The sequence below is a fragment of the Narcine bancroftii genome, chromosome 9 (assembly GCF_036971445.1).
Source record: "Narcine bancroftii isolate sNarBan1 chromosome 9, sNarBan1.hap1, whole genome shotgun sequence".
NCBI lineage: Eukaryota > Metazoa > Chordata > Chondrichthyes > Torpediniformes > Narcinidae > Narcine > Narcine bancroftii.
In genome coordinates, this window is record NC_091477.1 from 82,080,779 (window position 1) to 82,108,392 (window position 27,614).

The window sequence follows — 27,614 nt, forward strand, 5'->3', positions numbered from 1 at the left end:
TACAGTCCAAAAAAGCAGTCTGAATTTTTTTAAATTCTTCATAAGATGCATCCACACGTGTCTTAACACTATTTAATTCTAAACTTATACCAGCTTCATTTAAACTATTTCATTCATTTCAGATGTCAACAAAGGTTTTATAACAGCTTGAATAATTGCATTAAATTGCATACACTGTGAGTCAGTAAAGCTCAGCTCTGCTCTCTCTGACATAGTGGCAGTACAAGGTAACTGCAGCTCCTGCTGCAACTCAACAGAAGACATTCTAAAAGTTTTACTGCGGGTCTGGACTCCCAGCGATGGCACCCCAACCTTCTCAGGGGGTCGCTGCTGGTCTCCCCCCATGTCTCATTGTTTACTCATCAATTCACGAAGAAAAACAATTTCTTCAGATTGAAATGCTACCTGATGCATTTCCAACAATGGAGTCGCCTTCCTGTGTGCTCCCTCCATTGAAATCGAAAGGCTTTCCAAATCGGGGTCCACTTCTTGGGAACATGCACCTTCTTCTGGTGAACGGGTAATTCCAGTGCCATCCTTCATTTGGTGAGCAATAGATATATTTTTTCAGCCCCCACAGGCGATCTTTGTGGTTTAGAAACTGAAGAGATTGAGCCGGGGGCTGTATCAAGTCGTCCTCTATCTTTCCATTAATTTTATCTTTCTTGCTTTTACTTTGGTTTGACTTCCCTTCTAGCCACAGTTGTGATGTTTTTCTATTTGGGAATATTGCATTTTTTTGATTGTAACTATCTTGCACCTTCCTTATTTCTTGCAGAAACTCCATCCATTGCTGCTCTCATCTTCCCTTCTGGTGCCCACTTCCAGTCTACTTTGGCCTATAATTCATTTTACTCCACTGAAAAACTGACACATACGACTTTAGTTTCTCCTTGTTAAATCTCAAATTGAACTTAATAATATTGTGATAATCCCCCCCCCCCGCCCCCCCAACAGTGGTGCACAACCAATTTGCATGTTAAAATCCCCATGTCTATCATAACTTTGGTCTTTGAGACACCTTTTCTATTTGGTGTTGTACTTTATTGTCCACATACCAGCTACTGTTTGGAGATCTGTATACACAGTAACTGCCAACAGTGTCTTTTAACCTTTGCCATTTCTTAATTCAACCCACAATGATTCTATATCTTCTGATCCTATGTCTCCTCTTTCTAATGGTTTAATGTTGTTCTTTAATACTGAGCCACACTACCTCCTTTGGGTAGCTGCCCATCCTTTGGGTAGCTGCCCATCCTTTGGGTAGCTGCCCATCCTTTGGGTACCTTTGTACATTCAGCTCCCAATTACATTTATTTTTAAAATATTTTGTTTGTTGTTTTCTATCAATAAACAAGGAGATAACATCAGTCTGTTGGACATCTGTTGGGGGAAAGAAAAGAATGAAGAGCTGGGTGTGGTGTTGGTGCTTCTGACGAGTGACCATGGAGACTGTAATTTCTTTTGTAAATCCATCTATTGGTAATTTTTGTCGGGGTGTGGGTACAGTCGTGCTCCCATGTACCTCAAATATGGCTGCCATCTACTCTTTAGCCAAGACTCCAAGATGGCAACAACATCATACCTGCCAGTTTGTAGCTGTACTATCATGTCATCCATATTTTTTTTTAATGCATGCTGCATTGCAACTCCTCCCACTGGCTGCAATTTTTCCCCATCTGTGCAGATCTGGGGTAAAGGGGACAGAGGGAAAAAGGAGAGAGAGAGAGCATGCGCGCGCACTACAGGTAAGGAGACAGAAAGATAGGAACAGGGGGTGGGTGGGGGGGCATGGCTAATGTAAACTGGAGAAGTTGATGTTAATGCCATCTGGTGGAGGGTGCCCTTTGAATTGTGGCATGATGGTTTTGAATTCTACTTGTAAAGTTCAGAAAAGGCAAGAAACTGTTAATTTTTTTAAAATGCATTGAGTGCTAAGTAAGTACTTAGGTGTGTGTCAAAATTACTCACAGAATATGTTTATAATTTTTCTCTAATTAGCCCTTTGCGTTTTTAAAATTGAGTTTCATTTATTATTTCAGGTTTTGGCTTTGGAGTCCCTAAGGCTTGGATGGTGTTGAAGTTGAATTCTAATCTCGGCCCAATTCAGCAACTGAAAAATACCTTTTGAACTCCATTTGCATGTAAGCTGTTTTCTAGTAGTTGCTTTCACATCGCAAGCGACCAGTGACCCTACTTTTTTCCCAGTGAAATTCCTGAGAATTCAGGACCTCCTGGGAATTTTACACTGCAGTCCAAATTCCCAGGAATTTGCCCTCTTCGGTAATTTAGAGGGAGTAAGAGTAAATCCCCCCCCCCCATCTGTCGGTTGCTCATCCACTTGCTCGCTTCTTCCCTCTACCCACCTCACCACCGGGCGCTGGCCAGACCCCCCCCCTGCCCATGCTTTGGCAAGTCACGACGGCGGCACAATGCGGGATGAATGGCCGACTTAGTTTCCCCATAATCCCTCATGCAGCTGGAACAGCTCTGGGAAATCCTGCTGTGTGAGAGGTTATGGTTCACTAATATTGACATGTAAAGATGGCAAAATTAAACCACAAGAATCTGCAGACACCGTGGTTGAAGTAAAAGCACAATGTTGGATACCATGATGAAGGGCTCAAGCCCGAAACATCGGTTGTCTTTTTATCTTTCCTATATAATTTGACCTGCTGAGTTTCTCCGGAATTTTAACTTTTTTTATGTAAAGATGGCCTCTGGCATGATTCTCCCATGACCCTCATGGCTCAAGTTCTGTGCTCAATATCATAATCTGAGTTTTTGTTAATTTTGGACCAATAAGAATGAATTGGACCTTGGCAATCTATCAAGAGTTAGGTTTTGACAAAAATAAATTATTTTGAAACTGAGCTATTGTGTGTTGAAAAGTATATTTCTGCTATATTGAACTAAATGATGGGCATTGAGGATCTCCTTGGAAACCTTTGCTTTTTGCATGACCTGCTTTTGATATGCAAGTCACTGAGGAGGGATATAGCAGCATTTGCTGGTGTAGGAGTGCTTAAGGTCGTTTCAGTAGTCCTACAACATGACACAGGTATGAGGCTGGTTCCATTCAAATAGGGACTACTGCTCATCCAATGCACACCTACTTCAGCTGACAGATACCTTATCACAGTAGCACCTGCTAAGTGAAATCTGGTGATTGACAATTTAGTTAGGAATTGGTCAGGATACTTCCCTCTACAAGTTCTGCACTTGTGGTGGTACACCACAAGCCTACTGCAGGGGCAACACCTTTACCTGCAGGAGTGTACTGCTGGCCTACAGCTGGGGGCAACCTCTGTACCTGCAGGACTGTAAGGGGACAGGACAACACCTGGCCGGCCGTCAATCAGTCGGCCTGAAGGGATCAAGCTCCACCCGGTCGGGTGTCAATCACCCTCTGGGATACAAGTCTGCACTGCCTTCTGAAGCTCACTCAGAGTTACTGCAGCTACAGCCAGACTGGCTCTGTGGAAGACTGTGGATTAAAGCCTGTTGTACAGTCTTTACTTTGTGTGTGTCTGATTCTGGCTAACAGCGCACCACAATTTAATCCACAAAATTTTCCCATGGCTGCCATGGAAAAACTCCTGAGCACACGGAGCCTCGAAGTTGACCCACACCACCTGGAAGCCCAGACACAATTCGAGATCTGGCAGCACGTGGTCGAGGCAATCATCAAGGCACTTGAAGGCGGCATCCTGGACTCAGATCGGAAGAGGTTGGCCCTACTCTGGTCAAAGCTGGGTCCTCACATCTTCCAGACAACCAAAGGCTGCTCCACGTACAAGAGCACAATGGACACTCTCGAGAACTTGTACAAGCCCCCCATGAATGCGGTCTGTGCAAGGTACCTCCTCAACACCCAAATCCAGCAACCCGGGGAGATGGCTGAGTCTTACCTGGAACACCTGTGAGAGTTGGCCCGACCGTGTCTGGCTGAACCCGGGGTAGGTGCAGAGGAGGTCGAGAGGTTGATCCGGTACGCCTTTGTACGAGGGCTACGCTCGAGGGCCATCTGGCAGAAGCTGCTGGAAGACAATATCTACACCCTAACCAAGACAGTGGAATTGGTCCAAACCTTAGAAGCAGCAGCCCTGCACATCAAAGACTTCGATTCCAGGTTTCCCCAGGCTCCCTCATGGCCCTCTCACACTGCAGCTGCAGCCCCAGATCGAGCTGGGGAGGAAATTGTCGCTGCAGCAGGTGCCCAACACCCCTGTAAATACTGTGGGTCAGATTGACGATCGCGCCAAAACTGCCCAGCTAGGAACCAGTATTGTTCCCGATGTGGCAAGAAAGGCCACTTCACTAAAGCGTGCCTCTCAAAACCAGCTGGCAGCTCAGCGGCCCTCTATGACCTCCCCATCTTCCCCGCGGACTCCTCCACGTGTGCATGCCGGGCGGTGCCATTGTCCCCGCTACGACTTCTGCCTTCTGCAACATCCAGCCCCACCAGCGACTGTTGCAGTGTGTGCCCCGATCACCTGGATCAGCCCCCGCCCTCAGCAGGGCCGGACGCCGTGAACTGCAGCAACATCACTTCCAGCTCACAGCGAGATGTCACTTCCGACTGACGTATTGACATCACTACCGCCGGCCATGATGACGTCACTTCCCCGGTGCAACGAACACGACTGGGGAAGGAGGCCAGCCACACAGCGGGCCCCCACATTCCGCCACCAGGGCCGGGCAGCGTCTGACACAGAGGGCCCCCGATGATGTTGAGAATGATGTGATCAATACGGGCGGAGATCAGGCCTCATTACCAATGCTCCCCACACCTCTGGGTGCCAACAGCTGCCGCTCGCTTCACCCCACCACCGATGTCGACGTGGTCAACACTGGTGATGACCAGGCTGCCCTACCGACACCCCCCCCCCATGCCTCCAGATGCCATAAATCGCTGTGCACAACCGCACTCTGACTCAACTCCAACTCAGAGACGGTCCTGGCCACCACCACGCTCACCAGGGACATCCCTCACGACCTCGGGCATTCTATGATGGACATGCAAGTCAACGGGCAGGTAATGAAGCGCCTGTTCGACAGTGGCAGCACCGAGAGCTTAATTCATCTGAGCGTGACCCACTCCCTGAGATTAAAAGTCCACCCCACACCTGCTTGTTCGCCCTCGCTGCCAAGGATAAGACTGTTGGTGCCCTCGGGCGCACCTCGGCCAATAAACTGTGGGAGGGGAGACTTACAAGGGTTCTTACTTCTGTTTAAATAATTCAAGGACATCCATCCTTTTTGATTAAATCTCTACTCTGCCCTTTCAGTTTATTCCATGTTTTTAAATTGATTTCCATATTAGCAGCCTTGCAGTTTGCAATTTACTCTCATTGAAACCTTTACTTTGTTGAGGATCCGTTTCTCTCAAGTCATCTTATTATGGTATCAGTACAGCAAAATCCTTGGTATCCTGAACCTGTGGGTTTGGTAGATATCGGATAAATGTATTTTCCGGTTGTTTGAGACTTACTCTTACAATGCCTAACTAATACACCCAAACTAAGAATAAACTGTTTAAAGACTCACTAAGTGTCTCCAAAAGTGAGTAGCGTTAACATTCTTCATCCTGGGCACAACTTTATGCAAACCTTATCCAAACAACCCCTATGAGCAAAGCACAACCAATGCATTCTACTGGCTGCATACCATCTTCAAAGATTTATGCTACTTCAGAGAACATTTACTTTTACAATATTAAATGTACAGTTTTTATTCTTATATTTTAATATTTATTAATTTTTAATATTTATTTTCCTTGATTTGTTTTGCCATTTGCTTGCAGCTGCTGGTTGCATTGTATTCCAGATACCTGGGGTTTTTCTGCATTGCAGAACGAGAGTTTTTGTGGCACAAGCTTCAAGTCTTGAAATATCAAGGTTGGATTCAAGTCAGCATCTGAATTAATTTGTTCTATTTCCAGGTTTCTTGCAATATCCAACATTACATAGTTGGAAAATACTTGTGGATAAACATGGTTCTATATACATTTGGGAAAAAGAAGATGTGTGTCTTCACATGTATATTTCTCTGCCTCTACACTGTATTCTATAAAATGTGTTTTCATAAAGTAGATCATTTGCTTAAGAATGAATTGAAAGATGATGAGATCAAGAGACTCCAAAATAGTTTGATTCAAGATGATGGACAGGAGTTATTGCTTGTTAGGGAGGGTGCAAAGAGATCTAGTAATGAAAATGCCAACAAAGATACTTCTTGGACATATTTTGATATTTTAAAGACAAATAACAGCAGATCCAAAGAGATGGAAATTCCAATGAAAGAAACATATGTCTCAAAGGATTTAATCAGGAGTCAACTGATAAAGGAACATCTCAAAGCAGCACAAACCACCAAAATGAAGCTCAAATTTAGAAATCAGTGGATACTTTGGAATGAAGACAGCTCTTCAAGCAATCTTAACTACAACCTAAAGGCAATCAAAAATAATTATGTTGCCATGAATAAGTATGGTGTACACTTTACTGGAACAAGGAGGACAAGAAAATTGAGCAGCAATGAATTATTGTGCGAACTGAAGCAAAGAGTTGAAGTGAATTCAATTCAGTTTGGAGATGAGTCCTTCGCTACATCCAAATGGCATGAACATTTACCAAACAGAAATCTTTCCCAAGTTCTTGGACCTTTCCGAACTTGTGCTGTTGTGGCATCAGCTGGATCAATCCTCCAGTCGAAGCTTGGAAATGAAATAGGTGAGTTTTTACACCTAATTATGTTGACTGTTTGGATTCAAGGTTAATATTTGTTAAACTTTTGATTTCATTAGAATAAAGAATCCAGAGAGAAATGCCCTTCATGCAGCATATTCATCTGAGGTATTGGTAAGTATGAAGTTTAGCAGATAACTTGTTTGAAGTCTACCATTCTATCTTGGCTATTCAGTAGATAAGAAAGCCATTAGAAAGTACTCTCCAAATTTTTCTCGAGTTAGTAATACTGTAGTATGAAACAGTTTGGAGTGACTTTGAAGCAGAACTCCCAGGTGAAATGAGTCTCTTCAAACGTGCTGCCTCTACCATATAAACACCTGCTTGTTTCAAAGATGCTTTTGGTTACCATGCAACTGGAACTCATTGTCATTTTGTCACAATCTCTTAAAAACTTATGACATGAAGGAAATGTATGGTCATATGTTTCTGATGCTAATTACTGTACAATGTTTTCTCAATCCAAGCATGAAAATGTCAAGATTTATGGTTTGTTAATTCATGACCCAGTTTTGATTCTAACTGCTGAAACTGTACATTCTCCCCATGACCACATTCCTCTGATGCTCCAGTTTCCCCATATCTCCCCTTAGTTGGCTAATTGATAGATTGAATGACCTTTAGTGATTGCAGTTGTGTGATAGAATCAGGGTGTTGTAATGGGCCACAGAAGTGCTGTGTGAGAGAATAGATTACAGGGGCACCCATGGGGGAGAGTATTTCTCTGAGAATCAGCATAGATAATGGGTTGACTAGTCTCCTATGTCTTAAGAGAATTTGACAAAGATTAAATTTTACATCCTGTGTGGGGGTATGAAGGGACTCTGAGGTTTGTTGATTTGTAAATTAATACCCCTAAAAACTGTTCAGCACAATACAGATTTGAATGCTTTGATTTATTTCCCTTTATAAGTCTGACATGTTTTTTGACATACAGTAAACCTCATTAGAACACGGTAGTTGGAGTCCAAGATTTCATTCCGCGTTACAGCCGAGTCGCAAAACAAATGCATATACATCATGATTCAGGAAGCAGGAAAACCAAATACTGTGACTCAAACCCTATAATAAGACCTTTTAACTCCACATATCAACATACACACTTTATAAATGAGTCATAAGTGCCCATTTTTGAGTTTGTGGCTGTTAGCCTGGCCTCCTAAAATCAATGTTTGGGGTCCACAGATACCCGCACTATAAACGATTCTGCAGATTAACGAATTGCGTTCTCACGAGGTTTCACTGTACCTTTTTATAAAACTTTATTTATATGTTATAAAATACAAACATTAAAAATATCTTACATAAATCATCGTCAAAATACATAACAATCTCCTACTACCCCTACACCCCTACCCAGCTCCCAACAACAAACCCCCACCTCCCCACTACCCCTAAAATGGGGTACATATATAAATCAATTATGCCGTGAAGTGTGCCATATCTATAAACTACTTAAACTATATTTAAATCCTTACTTTTTAAATATAGTCTACATTTTAGTAAAAAATAATAATTATTGTGTAAATTATGTTATTTTTTTCTAAATAAATGATTTCAACTCATTATGCCATCGTTCAATATTTAACTCAACAATTTTTCAATGTAACCACCATACATTTTCTAGCCACTCCCAGAACCATATGAATAAATGCTATTTGAAACTTAACTAATTTTAAACCAACTTTTAAGTTCAACATATATCCCAATTTAAAAAAAAAATAATGGATTCAATTTTGAATAAGTGCTCCAAAAATTCCATAATTTTCTTCCAAAAAATTTTCACCTTCTCACAAGTCCAAACTGAATGTATAAATGTACCCTTCTCCACAATGAAACTTTCATTGGATAAACTAAAACCATATCTTTTCAATTTCTCTGGGGTTAAGTACAACTGATGTAAAAAATTATAATTAATTAAACTATACCTTACATTAATTGACCTCGTTACACTCTCTTCACACATCATCCACTTCTCTTGAGAAATCGGAAGGTCTAAATCCTTCTCCCATTTATTCTTTATTTTAAATATGCCAGGTCATCTTCTCTTGCAACAATGCATAAATTTCTGATATAAACCTTTTTTTTTTTAAAACCTTCTGTAATCAGCTTCTCAAAACTAGTCTAATGGGGCAATATTAACTTTTGTCCAAAATTATCCTTTAACAAAGCCCGTACATGAAAATAAGCAAATAAGGAATTTGCTGGTATTCCAAATTTCTCTTGAAGTCTAATAAAAGAAAGAAACACTCCCCTCTCAAAACAGTCTTCCACTATTTTAATAACTTTTGAATTCCAAATTTTAAAATATTGATTATTCATAGAAAAAGGAATAACCCTATTCCGATACAATGGAGTTCTAGCAGTAATTTTACCTTTAGTACCAATAATTTGATCTTTATTATACCAAATCTTCAACAAATGTATAATTATTGGTAACTTAAGTTTTTAAAAGATAAAGATTCCATTTATAACTAAAATGACAAACTTTAGATTCTGAAATCGGTGTCATTTCAACTTTAGTCCATATTGGGGGTTGATCAAGATCAAACATTCAATTAATACATTTAATTGAGCTGCTTCATAACATTTCTGAAAATTTGGTAACAGGAGTCCTCCTAATGCATATTTCCATATCATTCTTTGTAAGAAACCCTAGATAACTTACCTTTCCATAAAAACAACCGAATTGAACTTTTAAAAAAAAAGCCTTTGGAAAAGAACAAGGGATAGTTTGAAAAAGATGTTGAATATGAGGAAATTTGTCCATTTTAATACAATTCACTCATCCCATTAAAGTTAAATGTAGATCTTTCCACCTACTTAAATCAATTTTAATTTTCTTTAATAAAGGTGCATAATTTAATTGATACAAATGTTGGTAGTCCACATCTACTACCACACCTAAATACTTTATTTTATCCGACCATCAAAATTGAGTAATTTGTTTACAATCTGAATAATCTTCACTTGATATTGGTAACAATTCACTTTTATCCCAGTTAACCTGACATTTCACCATATTTTTCCAAACATTTTTGAATTTGCTTCAAAGACTCCTTAGGATATGTTAGATATATTAATACATCATCTGTAAATAAATAAATCTTATATTTACATCCTGTCTAATAAATTGAGCCAATGGTTCAATAACTAATGTAAACAAAGCTGGTGATTAAGGACATCCTTGTCTGGTTGATCTAGACGAATCAAACAAGGATGAGATTTGACCATTTGTCACTACTCTAGCTGACAGATTTTTATATAAGGCCTTTACCCAACCAGTGAAAAATGGACCAAAATTAAAATGTTCCAAAACTTCAAAAAAAAAATTCCACTCAACACTCTAAAGCTGCTCTTAACAGTTGGTTAGTTAATTTGCTTGATGCATTAATGTAATCAATTTAATGACATTATCAGCAGAATATCAATTTTTAATAAAACTTGCTTGATCTACATGTATCAATTGTAGTAAGTATTTTTCAAGTCTATTTGTGAGTACTTTAGCAACAATTTTATAATTCATGTTTAACAAAGACATTGTTCTGTAAGAAGCTACTTTCAAAGAATCTCTGACTTTTTTTGTAAAAACAGTAATCAAAGCTCTTAAGATTCTGGAAGAGAAGATGTTTCAGAAGCTTGTTTCAAAATATCCCTAAATACCAGAAGAAGCAAATCATAAAATTCTTTATAAAACTCTAAAGTAAAACCATCTTCTCCAGGTGATTTTCCATTTGGCATAATTTGTAACACTTTAATTTCTAAATCAGTGAATTGATTACTTAATTCCTGTACATCTTTCTCATTCAATGATGGATGATCTAAATCAGCTAAGAAAGATTCAACTCAATTATTATCCTGATTAACCCCAGAAGTATATAAATCTTGATTAAAAACAACAAAATTCATCATTGATCTCTTGGGGTTTAAAAGTAACCACTGCACCCTTCCTTACCGCATTTATTGACCTAGAGACTTGTTCAGTTTTTAGTTGCCAGGCCAATACCTTATGAGCTCGTTCTCCAAACTCATAATAACACTGTTTAGATCTTTGTATTAATTTCTCATATTTATACATCTGTAAGGTATTATGATATAATTTCAAATGAGATAACTGCACCTTTTGAATTCTGTTGAATTCTTTTGCAACTCTCTGTAAAACACTGATTTCCACCTCCAACTTGGGGATTTCTGCCAAATATTGTTTCTTAACTTTAGTAGAATAACTAATAATTTTCCCCTTAAATAAGCTTTTAAAGCATCCCATAATCTAAAATTACTCTGAACTGAATGTTCATTTAAATGTATAAAAGACATAATGTGCTCCCTAATAAAGGCAACAAATTCAGGTTTTTTAACATTGAATTAAATCTCCAGTGATAAGTGGATTGAACAGTTTCTGAACCAACATAGGAAATTAATAAGAATGATCAGATAACATCTTAAAGTGCCTGATGTTTATTTTTGGATTATCTGTGAAACAATTGATTTTTTTTTTCCCTCTGGTATTCCTAGCCACCTTTAGGATTATTTTGTTATTATTATTACTACATGACTTTGTTCACCATTTAGTTTTTCTTTTGAATATGTTATTTATTAATCATAATGCATATATTGAAACATACAATTAATGAACAGTACTTAAAAACAATTTTAAAAACGCATGCATATTAAAATAAACTAACCCCCTATAACCCCCCACCCTAACCTACCCACCCCCACTACCTACCCAAAAGAGAAAAAAATAATGAGACGAACCATAACAACAAAATTCATCAGTTAATTACCATGGATTGGAGTAACACCACTACTATGTGGCCAGGGGATGCAAAAACTCAAATCCATATAATCCAAATAAGGGCTCCAAGTTTTACAATATAAAAAAATAATTATCACACAAATTATATCTTATCTTCTCCAATGGAATACAAGATCTCAATCTCTGAATACTCAAATCAGTCTAATTTTTCCAAGTAATTGTCAAATATTTTCTAGATACAGTTAATAAGATAATCTCAAAAATGCAATTTGAAATCTATTTAATCTTAATTCTAAACTCAACCTCTTAATATTACCCAACAAAAATACTAAAGGATCTAATGAAAATTTCACTTTCAAAGCAACTTCTAAAAGCTCCTTAAGTCTATTCCAAAAAGGTTTTACTGTTTCACATAGCCAAGTAGAATGTAAAAAAAATCTACATCCTTATGACATCTAAAAATAAATCTGAAGAAATAAAATTATATCTCCTTAATTTTTCTGGAGTTAAATATAATTGATGAATAAAATTATAATGAACTTATCGATACCTTACATTTATAATTTTAGTCATACTATCCCTATATAAATTCACCAAATCATTCTGAGGAATAAATCTTTCTCCCATTTCAATCTAGATTTATGTAAATCCAATGTAGGCATTTTATTCTGTAAAAAAAAGCATACATCTCAGTTATAAATCCCTTCTTACCACCCTCAGAAAGTAAAATTTCAAACTTAGACCATCTAGGTAACCATAAAGTATATTCAAAATTATCCAACAATAAAGCTTTAATTTGATAATTAAAAAAAGAGTATTAGAAGATATATATTTCTTTTTCATTTTTTGAAAAGAAATAAAATATCCTGCTTCATAACAATCTTGCACAAATTTAATACCCTTTTGATCCCATAACTTCAAAAGCTGACAATTAAGCATAAAGGGGAAAAGCATAGGTGTTTTGCCCAAAATCTTATCTTGAGTACCGAAAACTTCATTTTATTTTTAATACCATAAATTCATTAAATGTTTCAAAACAGGTAAATTATAACTACTCAATAACTTGGGGATTCCATCTATAAATAAACTGATCCATCTTCTTCTTACCAATTTAAGATAATTCAGTATTAACCCATATCAAAGTTTTATCCATTTCAAACATCATTAATAAATTTCAATTGTGCTACATCATAATAATTTTAAAAATTAGGTGGTTGCAAACCACCTAATTCCTATTTCAAAGTTAATTTGTCAAGATACCCTTACCATTTTAACCTTCCATAAAAAATTTCCTCACCAAAGCATTTAAATCCTTCAAAATGTTTGAGGAATCTTACAATAGAGTGAAATACATACTGAATTTGAGAAAAAAATGTTCATTTTAATACAATTAACTCTTCCTATAAATGTAATCAGTAAATCTTTCCATCAATTCAAATTATGTTTAATTTTAGACAATAACAGTAAACAATTCATATAAATGACTATAATTACTATTTACCTTAACACCTAAATGCTTAATCTGATCCATTAATTTGAGTTTCACAATATGCTTACAAGAAGAATAATCCATTTCAGCTAATGACAATCTCACTCTTCTCCCAATTGATTTTATAACCAGATATTTCACCATACTGTTCCAATCTATCATGTAAACACTTCAAAGAATTCTGAGGTTCTGTTAAATATATCAAAACATCATCTGCAAATAAATTTATTTTAAATTAATCAAATTTCACCTTAATGCCTTTAGTATTACTAGCTTGTCTAATCGTCTGAGCCAAAGGTTCAATAACGAATGCAAGTAGAGCTGGTGACAAAGGACAGCCTTGTCTAGTCAATCTAGTCAACATAAAAGGTAAAGATAACTCTCCATTTGTCACAACTCTAGCAGTACAAGGCCTTAATCCAACCAATAAAAATTGGGCCAAACTTAAATTTCTCTAAAACTTTAAATAAAAATCTCCACTCTATCAAATGTCTTTTCTGCATTCAATGAAATAACCATTGGTTGGTTGAATCTTGAGAAATATTAATAAAATAAATCAACTTCACAATATTATCTGCTGAATAATGATTTTTAATAAAACCTGTCTGATCTAAATGAATCAAATCTGATAAATATTTAGCCAATGAACCTTCATTACAACTTTATAATCAACATTCAGTAACAAAATTGGTCTACAAGACCCAGTTTTCAATGGGTCCCTACCTTTCTTAAGAATAACTAATAATTGCTTGAGAAAAAGAATATGGAAAAAAACCTCCATCACCGGTTTCAATAATTGAATTAATAAGTCCTGAAATTTACAAAATTCAGAAGTAAAACCATCGTCCTGAGGAGACTTCCTATTTGGAATAGATCGAAGTGCGTCTATTACTTCTTTAGCAGAAAAAGGAGCAGCCAAATCTTTAACATCCTACCACTCAAAAAATGTAAATCCATGTCATATTAAAAAAAATTCAATTTTAACCTCATCCTCCACTTCTTCAGAGGTATATAATTTTATCATAGAACTTTCTAAAAATGCTATTAATCTCCTGAGGTTTACATCTAATCATCATTTCAATAGCATTTACTGTTCTTGAGACTTGTTCAGTTTTTAAACTGCCAAGCTAAAACTTTGAGCCCTTTCCCTTAATTCATAATACCTTTGTCTAATTCTCTGTAATAACTTCCCAAACTTCTTTTGTAATGAATTATATTGTAATTTCATATTAAACAAATTTTCTTAACCTCTGTTTAATTCTCCTGTAAGTCTTTTTCTAATCTCTATCTCCTTCTCTAGTTTAGTTAGATCAACTAAATTTTAATTTTAGCAGTAAAACTAATAATTTGTCCCCTCAAATATGCTTTTAAAACATCCCATAAAATAAATTTACTGTTAACTGAATCCATATTTATTTTTAAAAACAACTATTTGATCTCATAAAATTACAAAATTCTACATTTTTCAACAAGAATTAAATCTCCATCGATATATACTATCAATTCTCTCTGAACCTGTACATGTTATTAATAACAAAGAATAATCAGACAAAATTCTACTCTTTATTCAGCATTTAATACACAATCTTGCAATTGTGCTGATACCAAAAATAAATCAATTCTAGTACAAGAATAATGTTGAAATGAATAAAACAAAAACAATCTCCTCCATATATCTACTAAATTTGTATCTTTCATTAATGCTATCAACTGTTTAGCCATTTTAGTCCCAACTACTGCTTTTGGAGATTTATCTCATAATGGATCCAAACAACAATTAAAATCATGTCCTACCATAATTTTCTTTCATATGCTTGATTTAAATTAAGAAAAGAATCCAACATAAATTTCTCATCCTCTATATTAGGAGCATAAATATTCATTAAGGTCCAAAATTCAGAAAAAAAATTACAATTAACAACTAAAAATCTACCAATTGGCTCAATAACTGATTCCAATTTAAAAGATAACTTTATTAATCAAAATAGCTACACCTCATACTTTCGAATTAAACGAAGACACTATAACTTGACCAACCCAATCTTTTTTCAATTTCTGATGTTCCTTCTCAGTTAAATGTGTTTCTGGCAAAAAAGCAACATCAACCTTCAACTTTTTAATATATGCCAATATTCTTTTTCTCTTAATTGGATTATTAAGACCATTAACATTAACAGTAGCAAAATTTAAATCAGCCATAATTGCAATTCATTTCAAAAACCACCTTACCACACATGATGGAACTCTTCTCCATGGCAACCACACAAAAACCCCAAATGCAAAAAAAACTCCCCAAAAAAGAAAAAAAAATCTGTAGTACAGTATTATCTCCCTCAATTGTGAGGGAGTGACCAGTGACACAAAGTGGCTAATGACTTCAGAAGGGTCAGTAGTCAAATAACCCCCACCCCAAATAGAACAAAAAATTAATAATCAACAAGTCATTTCAAGTATGGTATGCTTCCTCCAGATCTCTATCAACTCGATGATCATAGATGTCAATTTCAACCAACTGCTGAGATTTCTTCTCACACTCCTTTCTTATTCTTCTTCTGGACTGGTACAGGTTGTTGAAAAAAACTTTCCTGACATTTCATCTGGTAAAAAAACTAGTAAGAGTTTCAGCATCATCAGTAAAGAACTGAGATTGAAAGTCTCCATAAAAAACTAAGTACAGCAGGATACCTAAAAGCAAATTTATATCTTTTCTTCCACAAAACAGCTTTGGCAGAATTCTTTACGTTGTTTAATAATAACTTGACTCAAATCAGCATGAAAACTATTATTCTTAGCTACTAGGGGCCTTGATTACTTCTCGCATTTTGAACTGAAACTCTTAAAATCAATTCTCTATCTTGATAGCGTAAACATCTAATCAGGATAGACCATGGAGCTTGACCTGGAAGAGGTTTCCTTCTTATTGCTCTATAAGCTCTATCCAATTCCAAACCATTTGGGAAATATTCTTTCCCCAAAACTTCAGGAATCTACCTCTGTAAAACTTGAACTGGGTCCAGACACTCAAAATCTTCCAGAAGACCAACAATCTTAACATTATTCCTTCGACTTGGAATCTCCAAGTGCCCATTTTCTTCAATAGATCATTTCTCTGAATTTCCCAGCCAGGAAATGAATCCTCCATCTTACCCATCTTTTCTTTACATTGTTCCACATCCTCCTTCCAGTCATGAAAATCTTCTTCAATTTATCTTGTACCTTATCCACCAATTTTACACACTTTGCCAGATCCATTTTAATAGACGATATCTCTCCCTTCATAGATGAAAAACCTTGACCCATCTGACTTTCCAAATCTTCTATCTGTTTAGATATCAATTTGACTTGCTGGATCTGAATAGTGAGGGTTAGGGTGACAAGTCTCTTCCTCCTCTACACCTGGATAAATATCTTCCTCCAGTCCCCCTCCCATGACACCTTCGTCCTCCTCCATCAATGCCCATGGCATTTCAGCCCAACTGTGGGTTCAGATCTTCCCCCCTCCCATCACTCCAGCATCAATGGGCCAAGAGAAGTCAGGTACCCCCGCAGTTCAGGCTGAACTCTGTATAGTGTGCATGTGAAGTTTCGCGCATGCACGATTGCTCCTCATAATCTGGAGGAGGAAGTCTTTGGGCTCTGGCATCATCTTCCACAGGCTCCAATTCAAAGGTAGGCTAAAATTTTTCTGTATTTGATAACTGTTTAGAAGTAGTTTTTTTTTTTAACTGCTTGTGGTTTTGTTTTCTAGAGTATATCAACTGTATATCCAATATTTTCTAAAAAGTTATAAAAACTTTAAAAGTCAGATCTTTAATAGTTCTGCTGGGGGAGGAATCTTTCCAAGTCTTCTCCGTATGCCATCACGCCACACCCCACCACCATTTAGTTTTCTCATAACTAGCAATGACTGTTGAAGATTCTTTCATTGTGCCATTTCGTCTCTGTGAAGTAGAAATAAGGCAAATGGGTGTGCATATTCAGAATACAGTGATTTCATTTGGCTATTAACTGCTGTGGGGGCATCATGGTAGGGAAAACCTATTAAAACTAACCTTGAGGTCTTCCTTTGGCACAATCAATGATCAATGAGATCTTTATAGTTTCTTCACTCTTGTATGGGCTGAAGCAAAGCACCAATGTTCTTTAAGTGCTCATCCTTGCTGTTTCAAGCACCTCATCTCTAGCTGGTACTAAGTCTGATCCACTTGTACTGTGCTTCCTCTTTCTGAACTGCCCAGGAATATGAGATTGTATTATTGAATCCCAAAGCCAGCAACGTCCAAAATCTGGGTGGGCTGTGAATATATGACTAAAAGGTAATGCCAGAGGTAATACTGGCCATGGCCTCTTCAATGTATTATTTATCACCTGCATTCACATTCCATTACTGAACCAACATTTTCACTTGAAACTTGCACTTTCTGAACATGTGGTAAATGGATTACATTCTTGGTTGAAATCTGTTAAATGGTTGTGTCCATAATACTGAAATGTAAAACTGTGGTCCTCTATGTTATTTTGTAAACATTAATTTTTAATTATTATTGAATTGCATATTACTTCATTCAGTTCGTGAAATCCATGATTACCCTCCATCCTATAGATTTGTCATTACTGAATACACTGATCAATATCTAAGGCAAAATAAAAATTTGGAATCTACTTGTCACTTTCTCTTATTATCAGATGCTCATGATGCTGTTCTGAGGTTCAATGGGGCACCTACCACAGGATACGAGTCTGATGTGGGGAGCCGTACAACAATTCGGGTAGTTAATTCACAGGTAATGTTCAACAAGGTTGGCATTTGCTCGGAAGGCATCAAGACCTTAATTGCTAATGGTCAGAGCAAGCCTCCAGCTCTCTTATTTACTCTCTTCAGATGATAATTGAATCACTTATATTGTGAAGCAATCCAAAAGCAAAGGCTCACACTCAATAATATAGCCGTTTATTACATGTTGGCTTCTGAAAGACATTGGAGGACTAACAATATTCCAAATTGTCATTATCTGGAATTGTTAGTCCTGAGGCATTAAGTAAGATTACACCTGAAATTAATTAATCTCTCATCATAGGTCGACCTGAGCTCATGTGTATAATTTGATAGTACTCATGTGGCAGGATGGGCTCAAATACAGGTCAAGTACCCCTTATCCAAAATGCATAGGATCAGTAGCTTCAGCACAATTCCTGTATCGGCTGTTAAACAATAACAGCAGGCCTTCAGTTTCAACTTAAGATGCTGTGTTTTGAATCACTTCCCCCCCCCCCCACCCCATGCAATAATGTTGCTGGTCATGTTGCACTCAAACATGGCATTTTAGGTGGAGATGAAATTCAAATTTCACATGAAAATAACGTTTTATACTTACCTTGATTCAGAACCATTTTAGCTATTTCACAATCTGTCATTTTCAACAATATTTTTGTACCACAGAGCAGAGAATAAGAAAAAAAACCACAGTGAGTAATGCACATCGGTTTGGCAGTGATGATGGTTGGTAACAAACTGGCGCCAGCAGAGCATCAGAGTCCCACATGGGCAAATGAGGTCAGGTGTGGAATTTTCCATTTGTGGTGTCACGTCGGCGCTAAAAATGTTTCAGATTTTGGAGCATTTCGGATCTTCGGATAAGGGGTACTCAACCTGTATTAGCAAACACCTTGGGTGTGAAGAAATTTTATGGGGCTAGTGGAGCATATTCAGAATACAGTGATTTCATTTGGCTATTAACTGCTGTGGGGGCATCATGGTAGGGAAAACCTATTAAAACTAACCTTGAGGTCTTCCTTTGGCCTCCTCACTGGCAAGCATGCAGTAAAGGTGCTCGTTTGCTGAACTGTTAATCAAGTTACATATCCCTTTGTCTACTCCAGCTTCTGACTTGGTGAGCCATGTGCCACAGTGTCTGATGACCCTATGGGGGAAGAGAGAGTTCAATATCCGAAACAGCAGTGGTGCATAACACACATCAGGTCCAAGCAACAAAGCAAGTTACCATATACAAATGAGCACTGGAGGCTCTGTAATCAAAATTTATTTTACTGTTTTAAAAAAATACTTATACCGAACAATGGGAATAATTTAAACAAAGCTTGCAGATGCTGGGGCGGAGTGTATTACACCAACATGCTGGAGAAACTCGGCAGGTCATGTAGCATCCACAGGAAATAAAGGGCAACCATCACTTGTATACCTGATGAAGGCCACAGGCCCAAAATATTGGTTACCGTTTACTTCCTTTAGTTACTGTATGACCTGCTGAGTTTCTACAGCATGTTGGTGTATTGCAAGGGAAATCATCTCCCGTTCTTCAAAATCTCTCCAAACTTTTTTCAACTTGACCAAATTTAGGGATAGATACATGTAACATTTGCTTCTTATGAATGGCTTGAATTGTCAGCTATAGATTGATTTTTATATAATGAAATATATAATGCATTTGGTAACAAGTTTTAAAAATGCAGCTACATTTGTAGGATAACGTACCCAGATATTGGTTAACTGAGAAATTTTAATCACTAGTTTATATATCAGGATTTCCAATTTATTAATGATCAGCTTTGGAATGATTTACTTCAATTAGTTCAGCTTTAGTATGTGGGTTGACCAGTTGACAACATAACTGTCCAACATTCACATTGCAGGTAGAGTTTCTTGGATACAGCAGCCAAAGTAGATGTTCCATAATAGAATTGATGGAAGACGTTTCCCAGAACACGCACACAATATGTTATATTTACTTGGACAGAGCCAAGAGAAAGATGTGTATCCATTTGGCACTCTCATTTTTATCTCATCCAAGGTCAATGAAATTAAAGAAAACAATAGATTCCAGGCAACTGATGTGACTGCAGAATACGTGTATAATCGTGCATTTGTTGCATAACTAGCGACAGGGATGTACAAACTTTCCCAATGACATGCAGAAAATCCAAACACCTTTTTCAAGCAGATTTGAAATCTACAGATTTAAATGTTTCTTTGAAAGCTGCAGTATCCCGTAGCAATGATGTTGGGCTTGGAAACTCCATCTTTTAAAAAAAATTGTGCTTTGAACCAATGATTTGTTTCCCTGAATATTCCATCAATTGATGGATTATGTATTTGAATTTGCCCATCAGAGAAGTGGTGCCTGCCAATTTATTTTTGTGTTTACATTTTTTTTTTAATTTTTTTTTAACTTTTAAGAACTAGTCATAGTCCTTGTACAACTCAAGGTGAATATATTAAATCAGATTTCTATCCCACGTGGCTGGTGGAGGAACCCAGCATCAGTGCTGAAGTTTTCAAATGGGCTGTAAGAATTTTATATCTATTTATCTCCCCAAACACAAGAATTTCTACTGGACCATAACCAAGGTGACAGTGTAACCAAACATTGCATGCCTTGCATAAGCAACAGAATGGCTCCTGTATGGCAGAGTCTGATTTCAACAGGCATTTGAAAATGTGAACTCATTTCCCACTTTTAGAATGCCAATAACTAAAAATAAATCCCAAGTTCTGCTAATTCCTGAACACTAAATATTGCAAAGTTGGACAATTCATGGTCTTGTGCAAAGACGACAGGGAAGGCAGCACCTATTCAAATTGTCATAGAGATATTAATTTTGGTTTATAAAATAGGGAAGGCTTGGAAAGAATGTTGGGGGAGTAGCTTTCAAGGAGCTGAGGCAGTACTCTTCCACATCCTGAGTGGTTGCCAGGCTATGTTCCAAAGTTGTCTTGGATTAAAGAGCATGTGATATTAAAAGAATAACTTGCAAGAGATCTGCAAGAGGCGTATCTGAATATGGGTTCCATAGGTCAGAGTTATGGGTGAATGCTGTGTAAGGTAGAGACTACTGAGGTCATGTTAAAGAACAGCCAATTTGTATTTTATACAATACCTTTAGTAATTTCATGTCAAATCCATTCTTGAACCATCTTTACTGCTTGCATTTTATTTTAATTCTGGTGTTGGGTTGCTTTAAAGACTTTTTTTTTAAAAAAAGAGTAATCGATTGTGCTGCATGAGCCTTGTGGACTTTTTCCCTTTGTCTAGACTCAACTGGGAGATGAGACTGAAGTATGGAAGAGGTTGTGGAAATAGATGTTGCAAGTGGCATGGACTCCATGGAGGCAGAGTAAATTTTGCAGTACATTCACACCTGCATTTAGGATTGTTGGTGCGGCCTGAGTAATGCAGATGGTGAAATTAGCATATGATAAATGGTGTGGGACACTGCAATTTTAAACTTTGCAATAAATTCCATTACATAAAAGGAAACAAAAATAATTATTGAATTTTGTAACCCTCAATTGATCTATAATCCTTTTGCTATAACAAGGAGAGACACTAATCTCTAAGTCAACCTTCATACACAAGTTATACAAACTGTTTAAGGCCTTTTTATCTTAATATATATTTTGCTGGATATCATAGAAGTGAGAATTACAGTACCTAAACTGAGCAACTGGCTCATTCTGCCCTTCTCTCACTGATGCACAGATGCTGTTTATGATTTATAGACATGCTAAACCATAACTTTTCTCAACAGATCATCTCAACGCAAAAGGACAAGTTTCACGGTGACAATTTGTTCAAAGCAGGTGTCTTAATAGTGTGGGACCCATCACCGTATTCAGCTAATCTTACTGAGGTATGATCTGATTTTCCTGATAGAGTCTGCTCTTACCTTCTGGAGAAATTTCAAGATTCCCTTTATTTTTATGCTTACTGCATCCACCACCACAGTCACTCTCTCACACTGAGTACTCACTGAAGGAGGTTAACTTCAAATAAGGAGTGCTTGAGCATTGCATTGTTTACATTAGGTATAAACTAAATTATGATCCTCATTTCCATTTGCTTTTCAGGTGTTTGTTATATTATATCTATATATAATAGATGAGGGAGAGGGAACCTTTCTTAATTCGCTGATACCACATAGCAGTTGAACTCGCCCCAGGATTGTGACATCTATAGTGGTCTCATGGTACTCAGAGTTCCAAGGTGAATAAAATCAACCATTTTCTGCTTCACCCAGGCCTGACCGTCAGGTTTTGTTCCATTCTTGCAGCTATTCTTCCATGGCAGTTAGAGGAACCTTATGCCAATTGTCAAGAGGTACAATGGGTGAGGGATATGTATGGAGCCCACCACATACCTTTAAGGCTTGTGTTTCACCCAAATAGCGGGAACAAAGAAATATGCAGAAATTGATTGCACTTTAGTTTCTATGCATCCAAACTTGTTAGAAAAAAAAGAAACTGCTCTTTGCAAATAGAGTGCCCTCCTTAATATTTGGGACAAAGACACTTTTTGCCCTTTGCTGCACAGTTTTAAATTTGTAATCAAACAATTCACCTGTGGGTAAAGTGCACATTCCAAATTTTATTAAAAGACATTTATGTACATTTTGGTTTGCCCATGTAGCAATCACAGCACTTTTTAAAATATATATACACCATCCCCTCATTTCAGAGCACCGTAATATTTCAGACATAGCAACAGAATGTATATTAAAGTAGTTATGTTTAGTACTTCATTGTGTATCTCTTGCATGCAATGTCTACGATTCATAGGTATCATCAGGTGCTGAGTATCTACTCTGGTGATGCTCTGCCAGGCCTCTACTGCAGCCATCTTCAGCTCCTACTTGTTTTGAGAGATTTTCCCCTCAAGTTTTCTCTTCAGCATATGGAAGAGATACTCAATTTGATTTAAAAAGGGTGACTGGCTCAGTCGTTCAAGAATTTTCCAGTTATTTGTTTTGAAAAACTCCTTTGTTGGTTTAGCAATATATTTGGGATCATTGTCTTGCTGTAGGATGAAGCATCATCCAATGAGTTTGCAGGCATTTGCACAGCCTTGAACAGATAAGATGCTTCTATACACCTTAGAATTAATTTTTCAACTGCCATCAGCAATTAAATCATCAATGAAGATAAGTGCACCAGTACCTATGGTAGCTATACATATCCAAGCCATAACACCCCTGTATTCATGTTTCACAGATGAGGTGGTATGCTTTTGATCTTGTGATGTTCCTTTACGCCTCCATACTTGGCTCTTGCTATCACTCTGATTAGTGTGGCCATTCCAAAAGAGGATATGGTCATTGTGGTGATATACCACTAGCCTACTGCAGGAGGCAATCTCTGTACCTGCAGGAAGATCACCGGAGGACAGACTACACCTAGCTGGCTGTCAATCAGCTGACCTGAATAGACACAACTCCACCCGGCTGGCTGTCAATCAACCGCCCGGGATATAATCCTGAGCCAGTCACTTGGGAGCCACCCGTACAGCTACCACTGTAGCAGAGACTTTTAAATGAATAAGGACTGTTGTACAATCTTTCTCGAGTTTTGTGTCTGCTTCCTGCAGCAGCAGGGCATCACAGTCATATACATTTATGGTATTGTAAAAACAACAAATGAAAACAGTGTGTGTGTGTGTGTGTGTGTGTGTGTGTGTGTGTGTGTGTGTGTGTGTGTGTGTGTGTGTGTGTGTGTGTGTGTGTGTGTGTGTGTGTGTATGCGTGTGTATGTATGTATAATATATGGTAACCTATGATCAGATCCTCCTTTGGAATGGCCACCCTAACAGGTTAATCTTGGTCTCATCTATCTGTAAGGCCTTTTTCCATAATTCTGCAGGTTCTTTTGAATACTTCTTGCAAACTATAATATGTCAATCCTGTTTTTTTGGCTAACAAGTGTCTTGCTTCTTGCCTCTGTATTTCTATTCATGAATTATTCTGCCAACAGTAGTCATCGACAGATCCACACTTGCCTCCTGAAGAGTATTTCTGATCTATTGGACAGGTGATTGGAGATTTTTCTTCATTATGAGAATTCTTCTGTCTTCAGCTGTGAAGGTCTTCCTTAGCCTACAAGTCCCTCTGTGATCACTGAGCTCACCAGTACACTCTTTCTTAATGATATTCCAAACAGTTAATGTTGGTAATCTTATGGGTTGGACAATGTCTCTGACTGTTTTATTCTTGTTTTTCAGCCTCATAATGGCTACTTTAAAAAATTATTTAATTTTTTGCATCATTACAGGAAAAAGAATAAAATTAATCAAATATTTATACCCAATGATACAAAAGAAATACTTATATTTTTCTCCCCATCCCCCTCCCACCCAAAAAAGGAAAAAGAAACACCTGTGGTGGCACATTCCATCATGGCGAACTGGCCCCACGTGTAACGCCACATGGCGGGACAACCATGGGAAGATGGCACTGTCAGGGTTTCTCTGTGCCTCAAGTTTCCTGCCCAGCGTGCACCTGGGGCAGTGATTATGATGTCACAATGCACGAGGTGACTGAGCTCATGCTGTCCTTAAAAGGGCGCGTGCTGAATTTGAATAAAAACAGTCATTAACAACTTTCAGTGTGGTGGCTGAGTCTTTCTTGGCTGTGCCAACAGTCTGTGTGCCCCCAGGAAGTCAGTCCCTAACAATGCAGTGCCCACTGAGGCTAACACGAACTTCCAGCAGAATTTCTCTTTCCCGATCTGGATATGCGGCCTGTGGGTACCGAAGGTGTTGATGGCGGAACCGTTGGCTGCCCACAGGGTGGGACCATGAGATCGGGTGCATGACTTGAGGGCGGTGGGGGACAGGACGCTCAGCTCCACTCTTGTGTCCACCAGGCAATGTCGACCGATGGACTTGTCGGTAACATGAAGAAGGCTGTCCACGTGGCCAGCCGTCTCAGCAATCAATGGTGGCTGGCCGGGTCATTTCCCCTGGTGGTCACACGGTTGTCAGCACTTACGAGCTTGCCTTCCCCAGCGCTGATGGTAAAAGCACCAAGTGGAATGGTGCTCCTCCAGCTTGTGCTTGGGGGAGTGTTGCGGCCGGCTGGTTCTTGGTCGCGCAACTTGCTTTGTTCTCCCTCTTGTTGCACCAGAGGGTATCCGCTTGGGCTGTGACTCGACATGGATCCATGAAGTCCTCATCTGCCAAGAGTAGTTGGATGTCCCCGGGTATCTGCTTGAGGAAGATCTGGTGGAATAGGAAACAAGGTTTGTGATCCTACACCAGCGTCCATTAGGGCCAATACTATGTGGTCCCCAAGCCCTTCGAGGTGCAGGAGCCTGGAGGCATGCTGCTGAGGGGGATGCCTCAGCCACGGCGGTAGGGGACGTACTCGAGTAGTGGCTCAACGGACAGTGGTGCCCGCTGGCCTTCTTTAGCAAACAGCTGCGCCCGCCAGAGCTCAAGTACAGCACTTTTGACTGGGAGCTCCTGGCGCTGTACCTGGCTATCTGGCACTTGCGATACTTTCTGGAGGGCAGGCCTTCATGGTGTTCACGGACCACAAGCCCCTCACAGAGGGACTTGCAATGGCCAAAGATCAGTGGTTGGCTCACGAGCAACATCACTTCTCCTACGTGTCGGAGTTTACCACCAACATCTGGCACAGGGCAGGCAAAGACAATGTCGTGGTGGATGCGCTCTCTCATCCAGCGATCAATGCTCTTTCCCCTGGCCTTGACTACAAAATTGGCACAGGCCCAGAAGCTGAACACAGAGATGCAGGCTCTCCAGACCACCATCTCTGGCCTCAAGCTCCAGGACATTCAGTTGCCCAACAGTCCAGACACACTGCTCTGTGACGTCTCCACCGGCTCACCATGCCCGGTAGTCCCACCGCAGTGGAGGTCGAGGGTTTTCAGCTTAGTCTATGACCTTGCCCACTCCTCGGTGAAGACTTTGGTGTGAATGGTGGCAGAGTGGTTTGTGTGGCACAGGCTCAAAAAGGAGGTGGCTGAGACGGTGAGGAACTGCACCAGGCGTCAGGCCTCCAAGGTCTACCAGCATATGCAGGCCCCAATCCAGCAATTCAACCCAGCGGTGTGGAGATTTCAGCACATCCACGTTGACGTCATAGGCCCCCTGCCGATCGGACCACAAGATGGACGGAAGCCATTCCCATCAAATAGGCTTCTGTAGAGACATGCCCCAGGAACCTAGTCAGTCATTGGATCGCTAAGTTCGGAGTCCCAGCGCACATCACCAGTGACGGGCACCCAGTTCACCTCCACACTTTGGGCTCAGCTGGTGATCCTCCTGGGGGTTAAACTCCAGCACACCACAGCCTACCACCCACAAGAGATTTCATCGTCATATGAAATCCACCCTCATGGCTCGCCTCACCAGCCCAGGCTAGGCAGACGAACTCCCCTGGGTCCTCCTTGGCATCAGTACAGCACCCAAGGAGGATCTACAGGCGTCTTCTGCGGAACTGGTCAACGGCGCGCCAATCTCGCTGTCCGGTGAGTTCTTTGGCCTGAAGCCCAAAGTCACGTCTGAGCACGCGAACATTTTGGCAGATCTCCATAATAAACTATCCTCGCTAGTCCCCCTGCCTCCCTCGCATCATGGCATCCAGCCGACACATCATCCAAAAGAGCTGGACTCAGCGGAATTCATATTTATTTAGCGTGGTCCACATATGGCACCTTTACAACGCCCATACGAAGGTCCATACAAGGTCCTCCAGCGGTCCGGCAGGACTTTCACTTTGGACGTAGTGGGTAAAGATGAACTTTTCACCGTGGGCCGTTTGAGGGTGGCACACTTAGACCTATTATGGCTGGTGCAGATGGCTATGCCCAAGTAGCAAGATGCGTAGCCAGTTCTGGGGGGGTTGTGGGATGGCTCAATCTCTCATGGCGAACCGGCCCTGCGTGTAACGCCACGTGGCGGGGCAGCCATGGGAAGATGGCTCTGTAGTTTCTCCCTGCCTCAAGTCTCCTGCACAGCGCGTGCCTGGGGCCACGATTATGACGTCACAATGCACGAGGTGACTGAGCTCATGCTGCCTTTAAAGGGACGCGTGCTGAATCTGAATGAAAACGGTTATTAACGACTTTCAACGTGGTGGCTGAGTCTTTCTTGGTGGTGTCCAGCACTACACACCTACCATTTAATATACAATAAGATTAGCAATTGTTATTAAAAATTACTAATTAAAAGGAGTAGATAAGATAGAAGAGGTGGATGGAAAATTATCCATATATTGTTTCCAAATACTATAAAAGTTTTCCTTAAACTATACGTAATTTTTTCCAATGCCCATTCAAGTACCAGAATTTCTTTTGAAACTTGAATGAAATAATGTGAATTTCCTTGGAAAGATGTCAAGAATTGGTTTAGAAAAAATAATGTGGAAATTTGATTGGGGTGACTAAGACTACAAAATTTTAACAATTATTTTAAAGCAACTCAATTGAGGTTTTTGTCCCCCTGTTACCAACAAAATGAAAAACCAGCTTGGATTCAAATAGAAATGAATAAAATTGGTGAAACTATTCCAGTTAATTTTCTAAAAATACAATAGTGAGTCATTTAAAAGAACTAAAGATTTTTTTCCGTATTGAAACATATTTTAAACATGGAATAAAATTCACATTGAGAGAGGAATTAAAAATTATCAATGACCAAAAATGTTGTTAAAACAAAATCAGCTTTTCCCTTCTACTTTGAATAATTCTTTATTTGATAATTTGTATAGTAAAGGCATACAGAGAATAAAATATTGTTTCTTAGCTTCATAATGGCCACTTTGACTTTCATTGGCACAACTCTGGTCCTCATGTTGAAAAATG

At 38.8% G+C, this 27,614-nt stretch overlaps 1 protein-coding gene and 1 long non-coding RNA gene across 4 annotated transcripts in view; one reads left to right on the forward strand and one right to left on the reverse strand.

Annotated features, from left to right (window-relative positions):
- Positions 1 to 27,614, reverse strand: part of LOC138742345 (uncharacterized) — a 209,486-nt gene that overhangs the window by 99,162 nt on the left and 82,710 nt on the right. For both annotated transcript variants that reach the window (XR_011344094.1, XR_011344093.1), the window contains exon 2: positions 18,779 to 18,918. This is a non-coding gene — a long non-coding RNA (uncharacterized lncRNA). The remainder of the gene's footprint in view (positions 1 to 18,778; positions 18,919 to 27,614) is intronic.
- Positions 1 to 27,614, forward strand: part of LOC138742342 (beta-galactoside alpha-2,6-sialyltransferase 1-like) — a 69,535-nt gene that overhangs the window by 30,813 nt on the left and 11,108 nt on the right. For both annotated transcript variants that reach the window (XM_069896633.1, XM_069896632.1), the window contains exons 2-5: positions 2,043 to 2,144; positions 5,945 to 6,734; positions 17,684 to 17,781; positions 21,545 to 21,646. In XM_069896633.1, the coding sequence (XP_069752734.1) occupies positions 5,996 to 6,734; positions 17,684 to 17,781; positions 21,545 to 21,646 (939 nt within the window). In that variant the 5' untranslated portion in view covers positions 2,043 to 2,144; positions 5,945 to 5,995. The remainder of the gene's footprint in view (positions 1 to 2,042; positions 2,145 to 5,944; positions 6,735 to 17,683; positions 17,782 to 21,544; positions 21,647 to 27,614) is intronic.